This window comes from Marmota flaviventris, chromosome 3 (assembly GCF_047511675.1).
Source record: "Marmota flaviventris isolate mMarFla1 chromosome 3, mMarFla1.hap1, whole genome shotgun sequence".
Taxonomy (NCBI): Eukaryota; Metazoa; Chordata; class Mammalia; order Rodentia; family Sciuridae; genus Marmota; species Marmota flaviventris.
The window spans coordinates 47280988-47299483 of NC_092500.1; the positions used below are offsets into that span (position 1 = coordinate 47280988).

General features: G+C 31.3%; 1 protein-coding gene across 5 annotated transcripts in view; it reads right to left on the minus strand.

Annotated features, from left to right (window-relative positions):
* Positions 1-18496, minus strand: part of Cnot2 (CCR4-NOT transcription complex subunit 2) — a 100837-nt gene that overhangs the window by 35438 nt on the left and 46903 nt on the right. For 3 of the 5 annotated variants that reach the window (XM_071609684.1, XM_071609681.1, XM_027923430.3), the window contains exon 3: positions 7724-7846. In XM_071609684.1, the coding sequence (XP_071465785.1) occupies positions 7724-7846 (123 nt within the window). Of the gene's footprint in view, positions 1-7723; positions 7847-15252; positions 15335-17280; positions 17339-18496 lie in introns of those variants that run through there. The other 2 variants (XM_027923461.3, XM_071609683.1) reach the window with 2 other exon arrangements.

Consider the following 18496-nt stretch of genomic DNA (forward strand, 5'->3'; position numbering starts at 1 on the left):
CACTACCAATCTCATAGAATTGAGTATAGATTAAATGAGATAAGATACAGCACACTGTAAGTGCTCAATAATTGTAACAGCAGCTGCTAATAATCTAATCTTCCTCTCAGTGCAAGACATTGTTTCTCAGACAGAGGGGCATCAGACTGGGAAATTTATTAAGTAACACCCTAAATTTATATAGCTTTTTGCCAAGGAGCTAAACTAAGAAGTTTACTTCACAAATTTCAGATAAAAGAAGATGCAGAACTTGTGTTTTTTTAAGAGAAGCTAAAGGTAAACAGAAGAGTAAATGTCACATAATCACTAGAATGATGAAACCAACAAGTTGTTATTGTGTTCTCAGTCTAAAACTATCATAATAATTATACATCTTCCATAACTCTCAAGAAATCTATAATATACACTGCAATGAAAATAATAAAAACCGAGAAACAAAAAGAACTAATATAATGTGATTCTAATTACTTATTTTCCTGATCCAAAGAACTCCTTTATCTTTTAACATAGGAAATCAATAAAACAGAATTACATTTAAAAATTATTTGCATTATTAATAGATAGAACTCTGACATTCATGACCAAATAGTTTCAATTTTTGTTTAAAAATTGTAAAAACTTAGTAACAGGCAAATTTGGTTCCTACCAGATCTCCATAGCAACAAAGTATTAAGTCTTCTACCTCCCGTAGTCTTCCTAACAGTGATCACTTCTCAAAAATTACTCCCTCTCTCTGACAAATTTACATCCAACCATAAAACCTATTTTAAAAAACACTAAATAAATTTGGTCAAGAAATTATATCCTTTGGGCTTCAAATCACAACAAAATTTTGTTAAATAAAATTCCCTGACAACAAAAAATTTAAAAATGAAATAATTTTTCAAATAATCTTTTAAAAATTCATTGTATGATACAGTTAAATGTATGGTGATAACAAATTCCTATAATTATGTTGTCACTCCATAAAAAACATGATTTTTTTTTTTAACTACATCTTATTTACACACACACACAAACACACATACTCACACAAAGAAACAAAACAAGGGTGTATGCATACAGAATCCTACATCTAGAAAGAATTCAAACTGGTTTTTTTTTTTTTTTTTTTTGGTACTGGGGACTGAACTCAGGGACACTCAACCACTGAGCCACATCCCCAGCTCAATTTTGTATTTTACTTAGAGACAAAGTCTCACTGAGTTATTTAGCGCCTTGCTTTTTGCTGAGGCTGGCTTTGAACTCATGAATCTCCTGTCTCAGCCTCCCAAACCGCTGGGATTACAGGCATGCGTCACTTACTACACACCTGTCTAGACTTCAAACATTTTTAAAATAGGATCATTTAAAAAATGAAATCTAGCACACAGGCATAGAAAGAAAGACTGAGAAGATAACACATCAAAAAGAAGAAAGGAGCAAGAGAGGGTTAGAGGCAGGAAAAAAAATACTAAGGTACAGAACCTGACAGCTTATGAATTAGATATAATAAAATGAGTTTACTAGTTCAAGAAATTTTCCTTAAAATACTTCTATGTTTACATATAAAGAATATTTGTAAAAATAGTGAAATCATCAATGTAATTAATTCCTTAGTATTAAACAATTAATACTAAACATTTTTACTAAAAAAATATGCTTATGAACATCTTTTTATTGTATTGCCTGAATTCCAGGCTAGAACCAAAGTACAGTTTTATGGAAAGACAAATAATTGGTTTAAATATTTACATTGTAAAGGCATTTAAAATGCATTATTTTTAACAAAGTCTATTAATTACACTTCCAAAGTAGTCACCTCAATGTTCTCTCAAAAATGCTGGCTTAGTCTTTCACTTCAAAAAAATTTTTTTGAAAAGAAATCCTCACTAGTATAGACTTAGTGTTATTATGTCAAATTTCCAAAAACAAACAAACAAACAAAAATACCCTCAAAGATTTTGAATTTTGAATCATTACAGATTTCATGCATCTGAACTAGGGATATTTAACCAAAGTCTAGGCAAGTTAATTTGAAATCTGAAACTTTTCTAATCTGAAGCACTCTGGATAAAGCACACTCAACTCATATCATAGATAATGCTTACTGTTTAGATGATGAGAATGATGAGGATGACAACACACACAACTGAGCTTTTTTTGTGTGTGATTCCTTTGTAGATACACTGAAATTGTATCTACACTGATTGCATATATTTTATCAGGGTTTTATCTTTAAAATAATGAGTCTAAAGAGTATGTGAATGTCAATGAATTTAATGGGTTTTGGAAGTTCCCCTCAAATAATTTAATATTTAATTCCAATTTTTTTCGAGCATACTCTAAAAAATGCTGGCTATTAATTACACTTAATTTTTATGAGATCATCATTGCCATATAAAAATCTGACATTTACAAGTAAATCATACTTTCTTTTAAAAGTTTACAAGATGATTTTTGAGATTTTTTCATAATCCCATCTGCAAATGGTAACTGCTACTTTTCATTATCCATTCCCTTCTTCTCTTTAACACTGAGAGTCTCCTATTTCCTAAATATTATAGATTCTAAGTACATGGCAGTAATTGAAGTCTCTGTCACTGGTAAGCTTAAAATTTAGTAAACAGGACAATAAACATGTACTTTCAGGTAGTGATACTTGATGTATCTTATCTCTCCCTGTGTCTGTCTCTCTTTCTCTCTCTCTCTCTCTCTCTCTCTCTCTCTCTCTCTCTCACACACACACACACACACACACACACACACACACGAGTTTGAACCCAGGGCCTTGGGCCTTGAGCCTGCTAGGTAAGTGCTTACTGAGCTACACGCCTAGACCCTGCTCTGATTTTTTTTTTAATGCAAAAAGAATTTAGAGGATAGTGATTATAGTATATACAATGCCATCTATGAAAAGGGAAGTCAAGGGAAGGCTTCTTGGGTATGATAATTCTAGTAAGGAGTTGGATATAATGAAAGAAAAAGCCTCAGGAAATTCTGGGGGAAAATAAGTTGACAAGAAGATCACCTATAGGTAAAGATTTAATCAGCCTAACTCCTATACACAAACACTAATCATGAGGATGATGATAATGAGTGACAAAAGGTATGCTTATACTAGATTTTATACTAGATTTTAACAAACTATTCATTATAATTGGCATGAGAGAAACCTTTGTTGTTATAACTGTTATAGGTTAACAATGAAAGCTAGGTATGAATTCAAAAATGATTTGGCAGAATTAGTACACAGTCTACTCCTTCTAGTTTTAAGAGCTTTTTAAAAGTAAGGAATATGTGTCACATCTCATTTGTCTTTTCACCATACATTAAAACAAAAGAGATTCCCACAAGTTTGTGCTTCTCAAATGCTTATGCTTAAGAATCATCGAAATGTGTAACATTTTACAAAGATTCATAAACTAGAAAAAATGTGTAAGCAGTAAAATTGCAAATATATATATTTTTAAAATTCTACAAGTTGGTTGGATTTTATTTTTATAAAGATTCCAAAAAGACAATAACTATAACAAGGAAAATATGCTCATATATGCCTATGATTAACTTAATCTGGTTAAACTATTGTAACAACAACTGTATTATGTATAACATCACTTTTATATTTCAAAATATCAAATAGAGCATTCTATATATAAAGTCACATAAATGTACAGGCACCTCATAAAAGGTCTTTATTATCAAAGGAGGAGCTCTAAAAAAATTACTTACCAATTTAACTAGCACACAATATCAGAGAGAATACTTTCCTAAATGCCTCTACAGTCATACAGATGAAGCAGCAATAGTTAGCTTTTATGCTATATGAACAGGGTAAATCAGAAATTTTGATTTTTAACTATTAAACATTTTTAAGTGTATATAGTTCAATGACATTAAGAAACTGATTTTAATCACTTCTGCAGACATCAGAATAAGATATTTATTGAATGAGTTCTACTTAAAGAAATATTAACTCAAACCACTGCTTCAGCCCGTTCAAAAACTTCACACATAAAGTATATTATTAACATCTCATTAAACTGGCTTGAAGATTCACTCAACCACTAAGCAGTTTTTTTTTTTTTAAATTACAATTAAAAATACTTTTTACTTACAAAAAGAAAAAATAATAAAACTGTCCAATTTATTTGGTATGTTAAAATATTTTTCTTTATAAGCTTTTATAAAGAATGAAAATAATCATTATTTGCAGATACTTTACCTAGAAAATCAAACAGAATCAAATGAAATGTTATTAATAATCATATTAAGAGCAATATTAATTATTTCTTCATCTTAAAGTTTTACATATAATTATCCATTCAGTCCTTACAACAACCCATGAGTCACCTACTATTGTTCCGATTGTAGAAATGAGAAAACAGATAAAACAGAAATCGAGTAACTTTCGCTACTAAACATAGCCAGTAAATCATGAAGCTGAGATAGAAACTTATATAGTAGGGACTTCTGAGTCCCACATTTCCAATAGCTTAAAAAAAAAAAAAACTAGTAAGAGTTTTGTAAGGTAGTTGATTATGAAATAAATATTTTTTACAGATTAGTAAAAGTCAATCTGAAAGATGCAATGAAAATGGCAACTATAAAAGCCTATTTTTTTTTTCCTTTGGTGGTGCTGTGGATTGAACCCAGAGCCTTGTGCACAAGAGGCAAGCACTCTACCAATTGAGCCCCAAAGCCTACTTTTTAAAAGCCAAAAAGAATAGGATTAAAAGGAGAGATCCTTCTAAGGAAGGTAAACATTGGCATTTATGTGTAGTAGTCAAAAACATTTTTATGGAAAAAAAGGGATGTATAAGACTTTACCTAATATGTTAAAATAGTCTTTAAAGCTGAAGCTACAGCAATTGGAATAGTAGCTCTGACATGGAATCAGTATGATAAATAGACCAAGGGTTTAAAAAAGACCCAAGAACACATAAGACACTAATATATTAAAGGGAATATTTTAATTAGTCATAAGTGAAAGGTTCAGGAGTGGACAAATTACTACCTGTGAGCCAAATCAGTACACGGACAGTTTTTGTAGGATGTATAAACTAAGAATGGGTTTTACAATATAAATGATTATATAATACCTTTGATTTTTTCCCTTAATTCACAAAGCCTAGTTTCTATGTGGTACTGTAAGTAAAGTTTTCTGTCCCATGATATAAAGCATAAATAGTGGTGAGACAACTGGATAACTTCACTAGGGAAAAAATGTTTGAAACCTTACAATACCAGTCCTTAAACCAAAATATTTTTCTTAAACCAAAATATATTTCTAATGGAAATAAGCCATAGGTGAAGAATTTTTTTAAATTACTAGAAAAAGCTATTAGTAAAGGTCTTTCTAAATATTTTGAAAACAGAAACAGTTTTAGAAAATCCTATGATCCCATAAAGAAACAGAAATATCTGAGGAGACACGTTTAATCTGATTTTATCCATGTATTTGTTAAAACAAAACTTTAATTTAAAAGAAGAAAATGAGCAAAAAAGATTGAGAGATCACGTTGAAATCAAATGAAAAATATCTGAATATTATAAATACCATAAACTAAATTAAAGGTGAAAAATACAGAAAAATATTTTTGTATCAAATGACAAGAGGTTATTAACCCTAATATGTGGAAAGTAATAACAAGACTCATTATCAACAGCAAAAAAGGAAATGATAGATAACCCACACAAAGAAATATAAATGGCCAATAACTATAAGAAAAAGACAACCATGTGTTCATGTGTGTTTGTGCGTAAAATTAGTGACATTAATCTACATTAAAACAATAAACTTATTTTCTCTATTAGCAAATAAAAGGTAATAGTTGTATTAAAGGAATGAACAGTGGTAATGAGAGTAAAAATAAGTACAAAATTTCTGGTGGAAAATGTCAGTATGTTCTAGAAATTTTAAAAACTATAAAATTTTTAATGAAGATATTTGAAGTATAAAATCAAAATTCTAGAAATTATTCCTGGTAAGAATGAGTAATTTTAATTTTATTCTTCTCATCTGTACTTTCACAAATTTGTAGTTTCCCTGTCTTTATCAATAAGAAAAAAAGTAACAGTATCAGCAGCAATTTATGAGGTAGCTACTATGTTGTTATCACCACTTTATAGATGAAGAAACTGATGCTTGAAGAAATTCTTGTTAACAGGCAATCAGGAATCAAACACGTGTGTATTGCTTTAGAATCCAAGTTGTTAATTGGTATGTCATAGTACCTTATTAATAAGGTTAAAAATCAAGTTTCATAGAGTAAACCAGGATGAGTAACTTCTGTGAAAATCAACATGATTGAAATGATAACCAAAATATTTGAGTATAAATGTGAGTGCATGTACTAATTCTGATTTTAGAACTCACACAAATGCAGTGTTTCTGCTTTCTAGAAGACAGGCATTTCTCTGAAATTTACCTTCTACACATGCTCTATTTTAGATTTCTGTTTGAAAGCTTCATATCTTCCTAATTTAAAATAAATGCTTTTTAATCTATAGAATTTTACTACCATTTTTCTATCAAACTTAAATCTCACTAAACCATCACAATAATACACAAGTCATAGCTTTACAGTTTCTGCAATACTATCAAATATACATCCCCAATTTTAATCTACAAAGTCAACATTTAAACATAGACATATGTGTAAATAATAATTCAAATATAATTTATATCAAATAATAAATAACTAGAGTAAGAAAACAGCAAACAGAATATTAGATGACATTCTTCCATAAGCTATTAAAGTGCACACTAATTATTAACCAAGCCACCAAACACATAATTTGAAAAGAGTCCTAATAAAGCAATTGATCAGTTTCCAAAATGACAATTTAAAAAAACAGAATTAAAAACAACAACAACAAAAAACTAAAATCCTATCTGAAACCTAGGTCAAGCTAATTTGTGAAATTCTAAAATGATAGTTATTTACTAGTAATAGATTTTAAAGAAAATGAGCATCACTGTTACAAATCGTAGAACATTATAAGTGCTTTAAACTAGTAAAAATCTCATTAGTTTAATAGAGGAGACTGTCACATAGAAAGAATATTAGGAACATCAAATATGTAAAGTTTTGAAAGAGGAAAAGGATTGGATAGGTAAAAAGTATAAGACAACTGCAACTAGTATGACATAGGTATAAATTATAACTTAAAATGACTTAATATAATTCAAAATTTTATTTTTAAAAATTTTACCCATTTGCTAATTATGATTTCACTGTATTCTAAACCCCGTAATGGGATTATGTCTCTATCTCATCTACTATATCCTGAATGCAGTGTGTCAAACATTTTTATCCCCAAGGATGAAGAGAGAAAAAAATACTCTATTTAAGGTATAAGCCTAAAGCCAGAAAATTGTCCATTTTATGCTTGCCATTTTATCTTCAAATCTATGCAAATCTGTTCTCCATGTGTCCATTAGTTTTAATACAAAAGTTACTTCCCATGTTAAACAAAAAAACAGATGATCTAAAAGTCATACATACAACGTTAACACTAAGTCCTTGAGTACTTCCTACCACACTACTATCATGTCCCAAGGTAAGAACCATAGGGCAATATGTTTCCGGGTTAGAATCAAAGTTACTTGTCTTTGTATCTCCAAAGCCTAGCACTGTGCCTAACACTCAACCACACAGAACCCCGCAGTTTACATGTTGCTTTGCAGGAACCCAGAAACAGACACTGGTGAGTAAATACATGCAAACAATGAACTTACATCTTTTTCTGACCGATGTGGGAACATAGAAGACTGGCTGTAGTACATGTTTTCGTCATGGTAGTCACTGTCGACCCCCTCTACAAACTTCTTTCTTGAAGCACCAAACATGCTGTTTGTCACCTAAACAAAAATATTACTTTTATCAAGAATAGTATTTTGAAAAGTGTCCACAGCTTTACCTTCCAAATTAAGAGAATACTATTGAGATTCTGAAGTAGAACAACTAAGGGCTAAATGGGCTCATGATAAAATCTGACTATAACAACACAGCATTAGACATTTAGTTTTAAGTCCCCAATGTAAAAGATGAATCTTAAAGCCTGTCTCATGCAAGAGTTCTGCTTACTTTTAAGGAATTTAATATCACTCTTGAAAAATAACCCCAAATATAATTTCCCATAGATTCTTTTTAAAAGTTTAAATTCCATCACTCACAATCTTCACATGCATCTTTTAACATTAGTGTCTTGTTACTATCTACTTCTAAAATTATGTCTTCCAGAGCATATTATCTTTCCTTACAATCAAAATTTGAGATAGCATTTTTTGAATCAGCATGTAGTGATACACTAGAATTTTATCTTGAGTCACAAGTACCCGCCCATAAGCAGGCAATTTTTCCTTCATCATACTGGTATAAATTTTTATCTTTTTTACTGTTTATTCTTGTTTTTTTTAAATCATTACCATATCCAACACTAGCAATTTTGAGTCCACACCAAAATTACTAAAATCCGTGCTAATTTTTATTTATTTGGTTATTTTTAAGGTGACCTCTATAAAGTTTCCAAAACTATCAACCAACTTAAGTAAATTATTTTCAGGTCAATATGTCTTCTCCCTGATAGTACTTTGAAATTCAGAGTAAGAAGCTGAAATGCTAGTGATGAAGAAAAATTGTAAAGACTTGAATAAAAGGTGACTATATCTTTTCAAAAGTACAAATTTGAAGGGAATCTCACCTCAAATTTGGTATGTCTTAAACACTCATTATGGATAAGAGTATCTTCTTCAATTGCAAATAAGACACAAGCAAAAATTCCTTTGTCTTATTTCAAAATGAAACACTCTAGTCACTATTATTTACCAGTAGACATGGTGAACTGACATTCTACAGGCTAAAGACCAAATTTTATGTGCAACTTTGGTGAAATCATCCATGCTATTAAATAATTTCTTTACATTTCAAGTCCTCTATTAAATTTGTAGGAATCCTTCCTAATGGTGTCTCAGAAAAAGCTACTGGGGTACAGATGAATAGCAGTCTAAGGACAATTTAACCATTACTCTGCTATACATCTGGGGACTGTTAATCTTTTTAGGTGTGAAATATAGATATTTTAAAGAATCTATTAATTCATTAGAACATAGGTACTTAATAATTGGGCAGAGGACTCTGGTGACTCTCATGATATATAATTCTGAAGATCATTCCAAACTAGAATCCCACATGGCTATTAAACCTCCTAAGCACTGGGGGTTGGGAGGTGGCGCAAAAAGGGCTCTTTAGTGAGTTTAATTCAAAAAAGAAACATAGCAAAAACAAAAAATAATGCTATAGTTTACAAATTAAGACTCAACATACATGAAATTTTAAGAGTTTGATTTGCAAACACCAAGAATACATTTGATTCTCTTTACAGGACCTTTACTCCTGAGCTCTAATTCTAAGAAAGAACACACATGGGAAAATGGCATAAAATATACATAATACAATAAAATTGTAGGTGAATACTAGAGCATATCTCATCAAATTTTACACACATAAATTAGTTCAAATGGATACAAAGTATATTCTTCTTTTGACAACATCTGCATAACTTTACTATTAAAAACAATTATAGACTCTTAGAATGCCAAAATTGAAAGTAACTATATAGAATGAAAAACTTTATGCTTAAAATTGTGTAAAATGCAATGTCTCAAAGGAAAATTCAGAAATGTTCCTCTTTCAGTAATATTGGACTTTTTAAGCACTGTGAGGAGGCAGGAGAGAAGGAAAAAAAGTAGGAGAGGAAGAAAGGAGGGAAATAGAGAGGGAAAATGCAGAAACTCATTTCTGTTTTGTGTGCTTCAATACAGAATTTACGTATCAGTGAGAATGACGATTATTTTTATATTTCTTCAGCAAAATGAGAGATAAGAATAGAATGCTTCCCAAATGTGAGGTTCAGACCAGGGATGGGTTCTGGGATAAGACAAAGATTTCTGATCTATGGCAAAATTAGAAGAAAAAAAATAAAAGTGACAAGTTTTCATAAAGTTATAATTTACTTAATTTTAAAGAGCTGTCCTTTACATAGATGATTTTTTTGGAAAAGAATAGGAAAATATTTTACAACAGCCAGGGATGGTGGAACTGGAAAGAAAACAAGCAGAGAACTAAAGGAACTACAAGGAAAATACCTGTAGGAAGAATATTCAGTTCAGAAGGTAACAGCAAGACCCTTAGTATATGACTCAAACAGCATGAATTTAGTAATGGTGAATGGTAGGAAATTAAGTCAGAGATACAGGTTAAGAACCAGATCGTTTAGTTCCTTGCAGGTCTGGGGAACTTTGGATTTTACTGTGTAAGACAAGAAATAAGAAGAGATATCTGGAGGCTGTATTTTTAAAACTGACATAATTGGGAGTATGTTTTTAAAAAATGACTCTATTTACACCATGAGGAATGGACTAAGGAGGGAAAAGACTATAAGCAGGAAAATGGGCTAGGAGGATGAAGATGACTTATATTATAGAGGCAGCAGTAGAAGTGGTAAGAAGTGGCTAGGTAAAGGATATACTTTAGAAGAAGAGCCAATTTAAATGACCAAATGTGGCAAATAAAAAGGTATGGTATTCACATTTTCCTCTTGAAAAAGAATAAAGTTTGGTACTTAGAAATCAAATTCTACTGATTTCAAAGGGAATATGTCAATACTACATTGAATTACTGGCTATACATTAAAGTTGATGTGTTAAATGGAGATTTTAGAACTGGTTAAAACTAAGCCAATACACTTGAGTAAAATCCCAGTGGCTTGGGAGGCTGAGGAAGGAGGATTGAGAGCTCAAAGTCAGTCTCGGCAAAATCGAGGCTGCTAAGGAGCTCAGTGAGATCCTATCCCTAAATTAAAAAAAAAAAAAAAAAAAAAAAAAATATATATATATATATATACACACACACACACACACATACACACACACACACACACACAAAGCAGAGCTGGGGAATGTGCCTCAGTAGCCATGTGCCCCTGAGTTCAATTCCCAGTACACGCCCCCCACCCCACCAAAAAATTTAGTTAAAATTAAATAATTTATATTTTCTAATAATTAAATACTTTATACTTCATACTTTCTCTTCAACTAGATATAAAACATTTTAGAATTGTTTCTATGCACAATTTGTCAATTTCGAACAAATGACTTATCAAGGGCTTATAGGTGTAACCTTGTTAACTGACAACCTTCTCTTAACTCTCACACCATATTATAAGGACAAGAAGCAGCAAAAATCGAGATTGTACCAAGAAAGAATGGTAAATGTATATACCAAAAGCAATCTCTCCTAAACCTTTTTTGAACACAGATTTTAAATCTTTAATCAAGACATTTTATCTTCCAAACCCTGATTCTACAAGAACTAAGCAGCATATTCTAAAGCACACAGAAAGATAGCTTATACTAATCCTCTCTACCAGCCTGACTCCACAAAAAGAGCTGGCCTCTGAAAGTGGTGGAGAGAGAATTATGTGGGAGAGCGAAATGAAAGCACTAAATTGGCTGAATTTTCCCAGTATGCTCCCCCCTAGTTATTTAGTTTGGACTAGTTATGAATTCCTAAATTATGGTATTCTTAACATTTAAAAATAGTATTTCAAAGCCAAATGCAGTAAACTAGAATAATAACAGGGAAAAAAAACTGCCAAGCACCAAACTTTAGATAATCTAATCAACAATTTCAGAAAAGACATGTAAAGAGTGGACACTGATACAAGAAAAGAAGAAATGAGAAGAAAAGCCTGGAGCTTTTTAAATTGTTAGAGATATAAAACTAGGACACTTTATAAATGTAACTTGAAAATATATACATGAATATATAAAGACAGACTCAGACTACATCCAAAAAGGGCAGTATTTTAAAATAAATATTCTTCAGCAAGGCCTCTGGAGAGAAACTTTCTCTGAAATTTTGTTATCTGAAACACTATCAAATGTTGGGTGAAGCATGAAATCCTATTCCCTGGAAACCCATCCCGAGGCAGAAGAGTTCTTTCTTAATGGCAAATTTAGGGTGTTTTCTAACTCCCCAGTCTAAACTCAAGGTTTTAGCAGCATACTTTAAAGTGCTGCTAAGCTTTCCTACTTAGAAAGTCTAATTTAGTAAACTGTCAGAAACACTTAAGTCTAATTTGCAGAGTGACTTTGTTCTGTTTATCTACCAAGTAGAATTCTTTTTTCATAGATTTCACATTTGTCTGTTTTTGTCATTCTTCCTATCTTCATTTTAGTTTTAGTTCTGGACTAGTATTTTTTAAACTCTTGACTAATGTCCTTTCATATTTCAATAAACATTGTGAGTTTACTACAGAGATTTTGTGAAAATTTGTGTTGATAAAGACAAAGGCTAAATAACAGGCCTAGTCTCGAACAAGTACAAGCTAGGCAGGAGACAAACCCATAAACAACCAATTACAATGAAAAAATTTCTATCAGTGCTTTGAGAACTCAAATTAAGGGAACATTTAACTCTGAGGAAAACAGAAAGGTTGTATTATAAAAAGAAATAAGGTTGGGACAAACCCTTGGTTGATTTAAAAAAAAAAAAAGTGTGAAGTGGGAGGAGGGAGCAAACTTTGGTAAAAGAGAAAACATATGCAAGGACTCAGAAGTGATAGAAAGTCCACGAAACACCAAAACTTTGAATAAGGCCAACACAAAGGCATGTAGAAGAAAAGTAGGCAAAATCTCAATGCTAAGAGGGCAGACAAGGAAGTCAGTTACAAAAAACTAGATGACAAACAGACTTCTATTAACCCTTTATTGCAACCTTTATAATCTTCAACAATTAACCCAAGTTGATAAAATTCTAAATATTCAATTAAATTATCTGTATCTTTCTCTATTTGTCATTTACTTGCCATGCCAACAGTCTACAAATAGGTCTTGTGTGTGTGTGTGTGTGTGTGTTTTGGTACCAGGAATTAAACCCAGGGCTGTTCAACCACTGAGTCACACCCCAAGCCCTTTCTATTTTTTATTTTGATACAGGGGTAAATAGGTCTTTATTAATCTATTATTTATTCCTCTTACATCTACTCTCTCACATCATCTAAAGTGTTGTTTTGTTTTGTTTTTAAGTAAAATTTTCTTATCTTCATGGATCTTCTGATCAAAATTGCCCAATAGCTTTCCCAAATCAACAAACCTTATACTCACTCTGATATCTCTCTTCACAGGTCCCTGAAACCACTAATCTTTTGGAACACGCTTAGTTACTGGAACACAAGTTCTTTTTCACCTCAGGGCTTTTGCATCCAGTGATGCTTCTACTTCAAATGCTCTTTCTCTCATTCTTTTTGAAACTTGTACACTAAGTCAGAACTCCTGTTTTACATAGTCATTGAGAATACTTTATCACAACTGTAATTATACAATAAAAATTACTTTATTGCCCATATGCCAGGCAATATTCCAAGTGCTTTAAATTTATTCATGTAATTATCCTAATGCTATGAGGTAAGAAGAACTATTATATCTGTTTTGTAGCAGAGAAAACTAAGGACCGGATAAGTTAGGTAACTTGCCCAAGATTTTATGTATCTGATAATATATACATAAATTAATTAACATTTGTTTTGTGGTGAATGATAGTAAGTAGGGTATGCCACAATCAAGTATTTGTATGTTTGTCAATAAGACAAATAATAAAGAGAATGGTCTGGTTGATTCACTACAGGCATGTAAGACAAAAGCCAGTCTCTATAAGACTATCTATTTTATAATAAAATTATGTTTAAAAGAAAGAGTACTATTCCATCAACTAAAAAGTAATTATTGGACTGAGTGAGGTTTAGCTTGGTGGTAGAGCACATGCTTAGCATGTGTGAAGCCCTGGGTTCGAGTCCTGGCATCTCCAAACAAAAAAAAAAAAGTCAGGAAGGCTGCAAGTAAGTGGAAATAAAAATTACATATATCCTATTTTCACATTCTAAAAGAACTAAACACTTTTAAGTACTTTCTAAATATAGTGAGCATAATTTAATTCTCCACTAGAATTAGGATGATTATAAGAAAATTCTAAATTTTGTTATAAAGCTATTAATGTGAATATTTTATTATTAAATATGTTAGATACATCTAGAAACTAGATACATCTGGAAAAGAGAACATATCCCTAATAATAACTTTTTCTTGTGGATTCTCTCTCTAATGTAGGAAGGGGTTTTATTGCTAAAAGGAGTCGCATCATAAAACCAATTTTCTTACAACAGTGAAAATATCTTTCCACTTCTTCAGAGGCACCAAATTTTCCCTTCAAGCTACAAGAGTTTGCACTCACTTTGCATTATAAAGGATAGAGTGCCAACTGCAAGTTATACTTGGCCTGAGAAGAAGGGGAAAAAGTTCTGTTCTCCAAATAGAAATATTTTAGTAACTTATTTTGATTGCTACTATAGAATTTAACTTTTTACTGTCCCTTCCAATTCTATATTCAGTATCAATACTTTCTTATTATACCTGCATAAGTTTTCTCTTGTCTACAAAGTAAGCAGAAACTAATTAAAAATCACAGCAATGTAATAATATTTACCTAACTTTACCAAGAGGTAATAACATTAACATTTCAAACTACTCATGAGGAGCCATAATATCTAACTAGTATTTTCATCATTGCCCAAATTGTATCGAACTAGAATATGCCTATATCAAATCTTATATTCAACCTGAAAATTGTAGGAATTTTTAACACTTTGTAGTAGAATTTTGAGCTGCCTATTCTGATTCACGGTATTTAAATAATTCTTCCTTTAAAAAACTTAAAAAAAAGAAAGGAAGGACAGAAGGACAGAAGGAAGGAAATGGATTCAAGAAAAGGAGAAAAAGGGCAACAAATAGCACTGAAAAAAAAAATCTAGCTTCTTAGAGAACAAAGATCTTAAACACATGGAAATTTTTAGAAAAAGAACAAATGATTTCTCTCTTTTCACAAAGAAGGATATTACTCAAAAGTCTTCCTGGTTCCAGAATATTGTGGAGTCTGATATTTCTAATATGATAAATATATAATGAATATTTCATGACTGCTTAGAATGGACCAAGAAAAGTATTAAGATGCTAAGAGAAATTTTAAATATAGAATTTTTTAATTCACAAAATCAAATAACATAAAAACAAATAAAAGTAATGCATGCCAAAGTTAGAGAAAATGCAGAATGCCCAATAAATAAGCAATAAAAGCCATCTTGAATAATAACAGAAAGCAGTTAACAGGTAGACATACAGGAAACATGACTTTGGAAAAACACAATCATTACTTTGGAGAGTAGGTAAGTATCCTGGTAGAGTCCTCTCCAAGGGTTACAGAAATATTTTATACATTTCTGGAAGGCTCATCCAAGAAAACACGGTGGCCTGTGTCAAAGAGATAGGAGAGGGCGAGGGAGACAGAAAGATAAGAGACATCACTCTTGCTAATACAAAAACTGCAATCTGATGTCTGAAACTGTTTGCTCAAATGATACTCCTTAAAACTATGTACATCATATCCCTTAATATGCACCCCCAAAATTCACAAATCCTCTGAACAGTGTTACCAAAATTCTATAAGTGCTCCCTATCAATCTGATTTTGATCTGGAAGGTTTGTTAACACATGCTTCAACTTGAAAATACAGATTTTGTGGTTTCTCCAAACCAGTAAGACTTATTCAGAATGAAATTTGAATCACCAACATATAAGCTTTAAAAGGTAAGTGCACCATTTTAACAAAGTTATAAACACCAAAAAGTGCTAATCCACAGGGGGAAAAAAATACATAATCATATACCAACTAAATAATCAACTATAACTAGTATTTATAATAAAACAGAAATAAGAGTTGAAAACTAATACTAGAGACTAAAATTAATGTAGTATTTTCTTCTTATATATATTAGAATGCAAAATTATAAAACCCAAGTGGAAGGACATGTAACAGTAGACAACTCTGTAAGTTTAAAATATAAACAAATCCTCTAAGCATAAAGGAAATATTCTAATGATGTACATTTTTTAAATCAATCTTTAAAAGAAGGATCAGTCTTAAAAAAAAAAAAAGGAAAGAAGAGAGATTTAGAATATAGATTTAAAAAATGGATCTACAGTCCACTTTGCTGAGGGTTATATATTTCTACAAGGCTGTCAGTAAAATTTAAAATGCCACAATTTAAAGAGTTAGAAACACGGAACTATTGAGAATTCTATCTTTTGAGGTCCTGTTTCTAAACTCTAAATGCTAGATACTTGGTGTTCCAATCTCATACACTCTGAAGAAATCTTAGTAATCACAGGCCATATTAACAATCTGTTTTATTTGTGTTCAATTCCAAATGTCTTCTTGTATGAACAAAATCTACAAAGCATGAATATAAATTACATGGACTATGAATATAAATTACATGGACTGGATCTGGGAGAGCTAAAAAACTCAATTTTAAAAGCTTTCTGAGAAGCAAGAGCCTCAAATATAGTAACAATAAGTAAGGTAGTGAAGACCCAGTCTATATTACCATAAAATTATTTTTAAAAATCATGACTTCAGGGAAAAAAATCTGTAATGCTAGTATTTTTTGTACAGGTAGAAATCAATAAATTCCAGAGCGTTGGCACCCTCCCCACCTTTTCTCTCTGTCTCTCTCACATAAACAGAGGATTTGGTAAATGTATTCTCTCATTCAACGGGTATTCACTGTACCGTCTGTGTCTTCACTGCATCTATACTAAGTTTTGATAACTTCAAGCCTAGAGATTGGTAGACATGCCCCAGTTATCTTGTCAAAACTTAAAAAAAAAAAAAAAGATGTCTGAAATATCTATTCCTGTAGAGATTTTAAAACACAGTCACCTAATACCTCTGGAAAAAACACAGCATGTTTAAAGCTAGTAGAAGGAAAATAAAATGCCACCTTCCAGGACCTCATTTTATAAGACAGAATTGTAATCTATGGATTTATGCTTTTCCTAGTTAATTTTCTTAGCTTCTTTTCTGGAACATGAGTTTTCTGGTTCTGTTATACTCTTTTTGTTTTTTAAATCTAACAATCTTTTTCTGTATTATAGTATTAATGGTTTACTCAGTGTAAGTTTTTTTCCTATTGCATATTAACAAAAATTAAAACTATTTCTTGCAGCACTAGATTTTTATATAATAATTTATGAGACAGTTTTATGAAGAAAAATTTTTAAAATACATTATTATTTCTAAACTAACAAGATTGGCTCACTGGTAAAATGGCCCGATATCCACCCTCAAATATTGATAACAGTAGCATTGTTTCCCCCAGCTTTTCCCGCCACATACTTACCTGTGCAACTTCTTTCAACATTTGCTACTCTGGGGATTGGAAAGCTCAGAGCTGGAGGCTGAAGTGAAGAAGGAAAGGTTGGAGGGTGAGCCATGGCACCAGCCCCACACTAGGAGCTCCCCTGAGATATTACAGCAGGGTTGACACCATAGCTCTGAAGTTCAAACTCCAGCAAACGATAAGAAAGGAGTCCAACCAGAACATGATAAACGATGGGATTCTTCTGCTCTTTGAAAAATAAGGAAATCATGCTATAAAGATCTGAATGTCCAGTTTCAACATTATGACTCCCTGTTCACTTCTCATTATTACCCAACCCCGATATCACCTTGCAGACCAATTCAAAGTACTAATAAAAAAAATTTTTTTTAAAGGTGGCTCTCTCTATAAACTTGCACACTTTTTCAAAACGCAAGGATAGGCTTACCTGGCCATCATGAAAACGTATTAAGACAACTGTTCAATTATTCTGCCTATCCACTCTTTAAATAGTCTCTTGTTCTCCTAAGTACTCAACATTAAATTTAAGATTTGCATACATTTTAACACCATCATCCAGCAAAAAGCGACCACATAGGATATGTTTTCTAAAAACGGACAAGTGAACTTTTAAAAAAATAGATAACTTTTTATGAAGTATATTTATTGGGAAGAAATTAATTTCTTAAGTGCTCTACACTGATAAAAACAAATAAAGACCATTCGATAGAGGGGCATTTGAATCAAACTAAATGATAAAAAAATTCAAAGAAAGGTTTTTAAAATCTGAATATAGGATTTGAATGAAATATCCAAGTTATTCTCCATCACTCTCTGTGGCAGTGATGGGGATCAAATCCAGGGCCTTATACCCACTAAAAAGGTGTTCTACCACTGAGCTACATCCCCCAATCCTAATCAGTTATAAAAACATAAACCTTGTTTAATAATATAAAAAGTAAATATTTTGATTCATAGAAAAACAAATTCTATTATAAATACTAAAACTAATAGATGCTTATTTCAAGACAATATCAACTCAATAGCATAAATAGATATTATCGAAAGTGACATATTATTTTAAAATGTTTACATTTTAAAAATACACTGGTGTACCAGAATCCTGGTTATGTATACGAAGCAGTCAAAATTGAAAAGTATTTTCAGCAAGGAAACATGGGACTTTCTTTTAAAACATGTCTAAACATCTTACCATATAAATCAATTCTCAAAAACA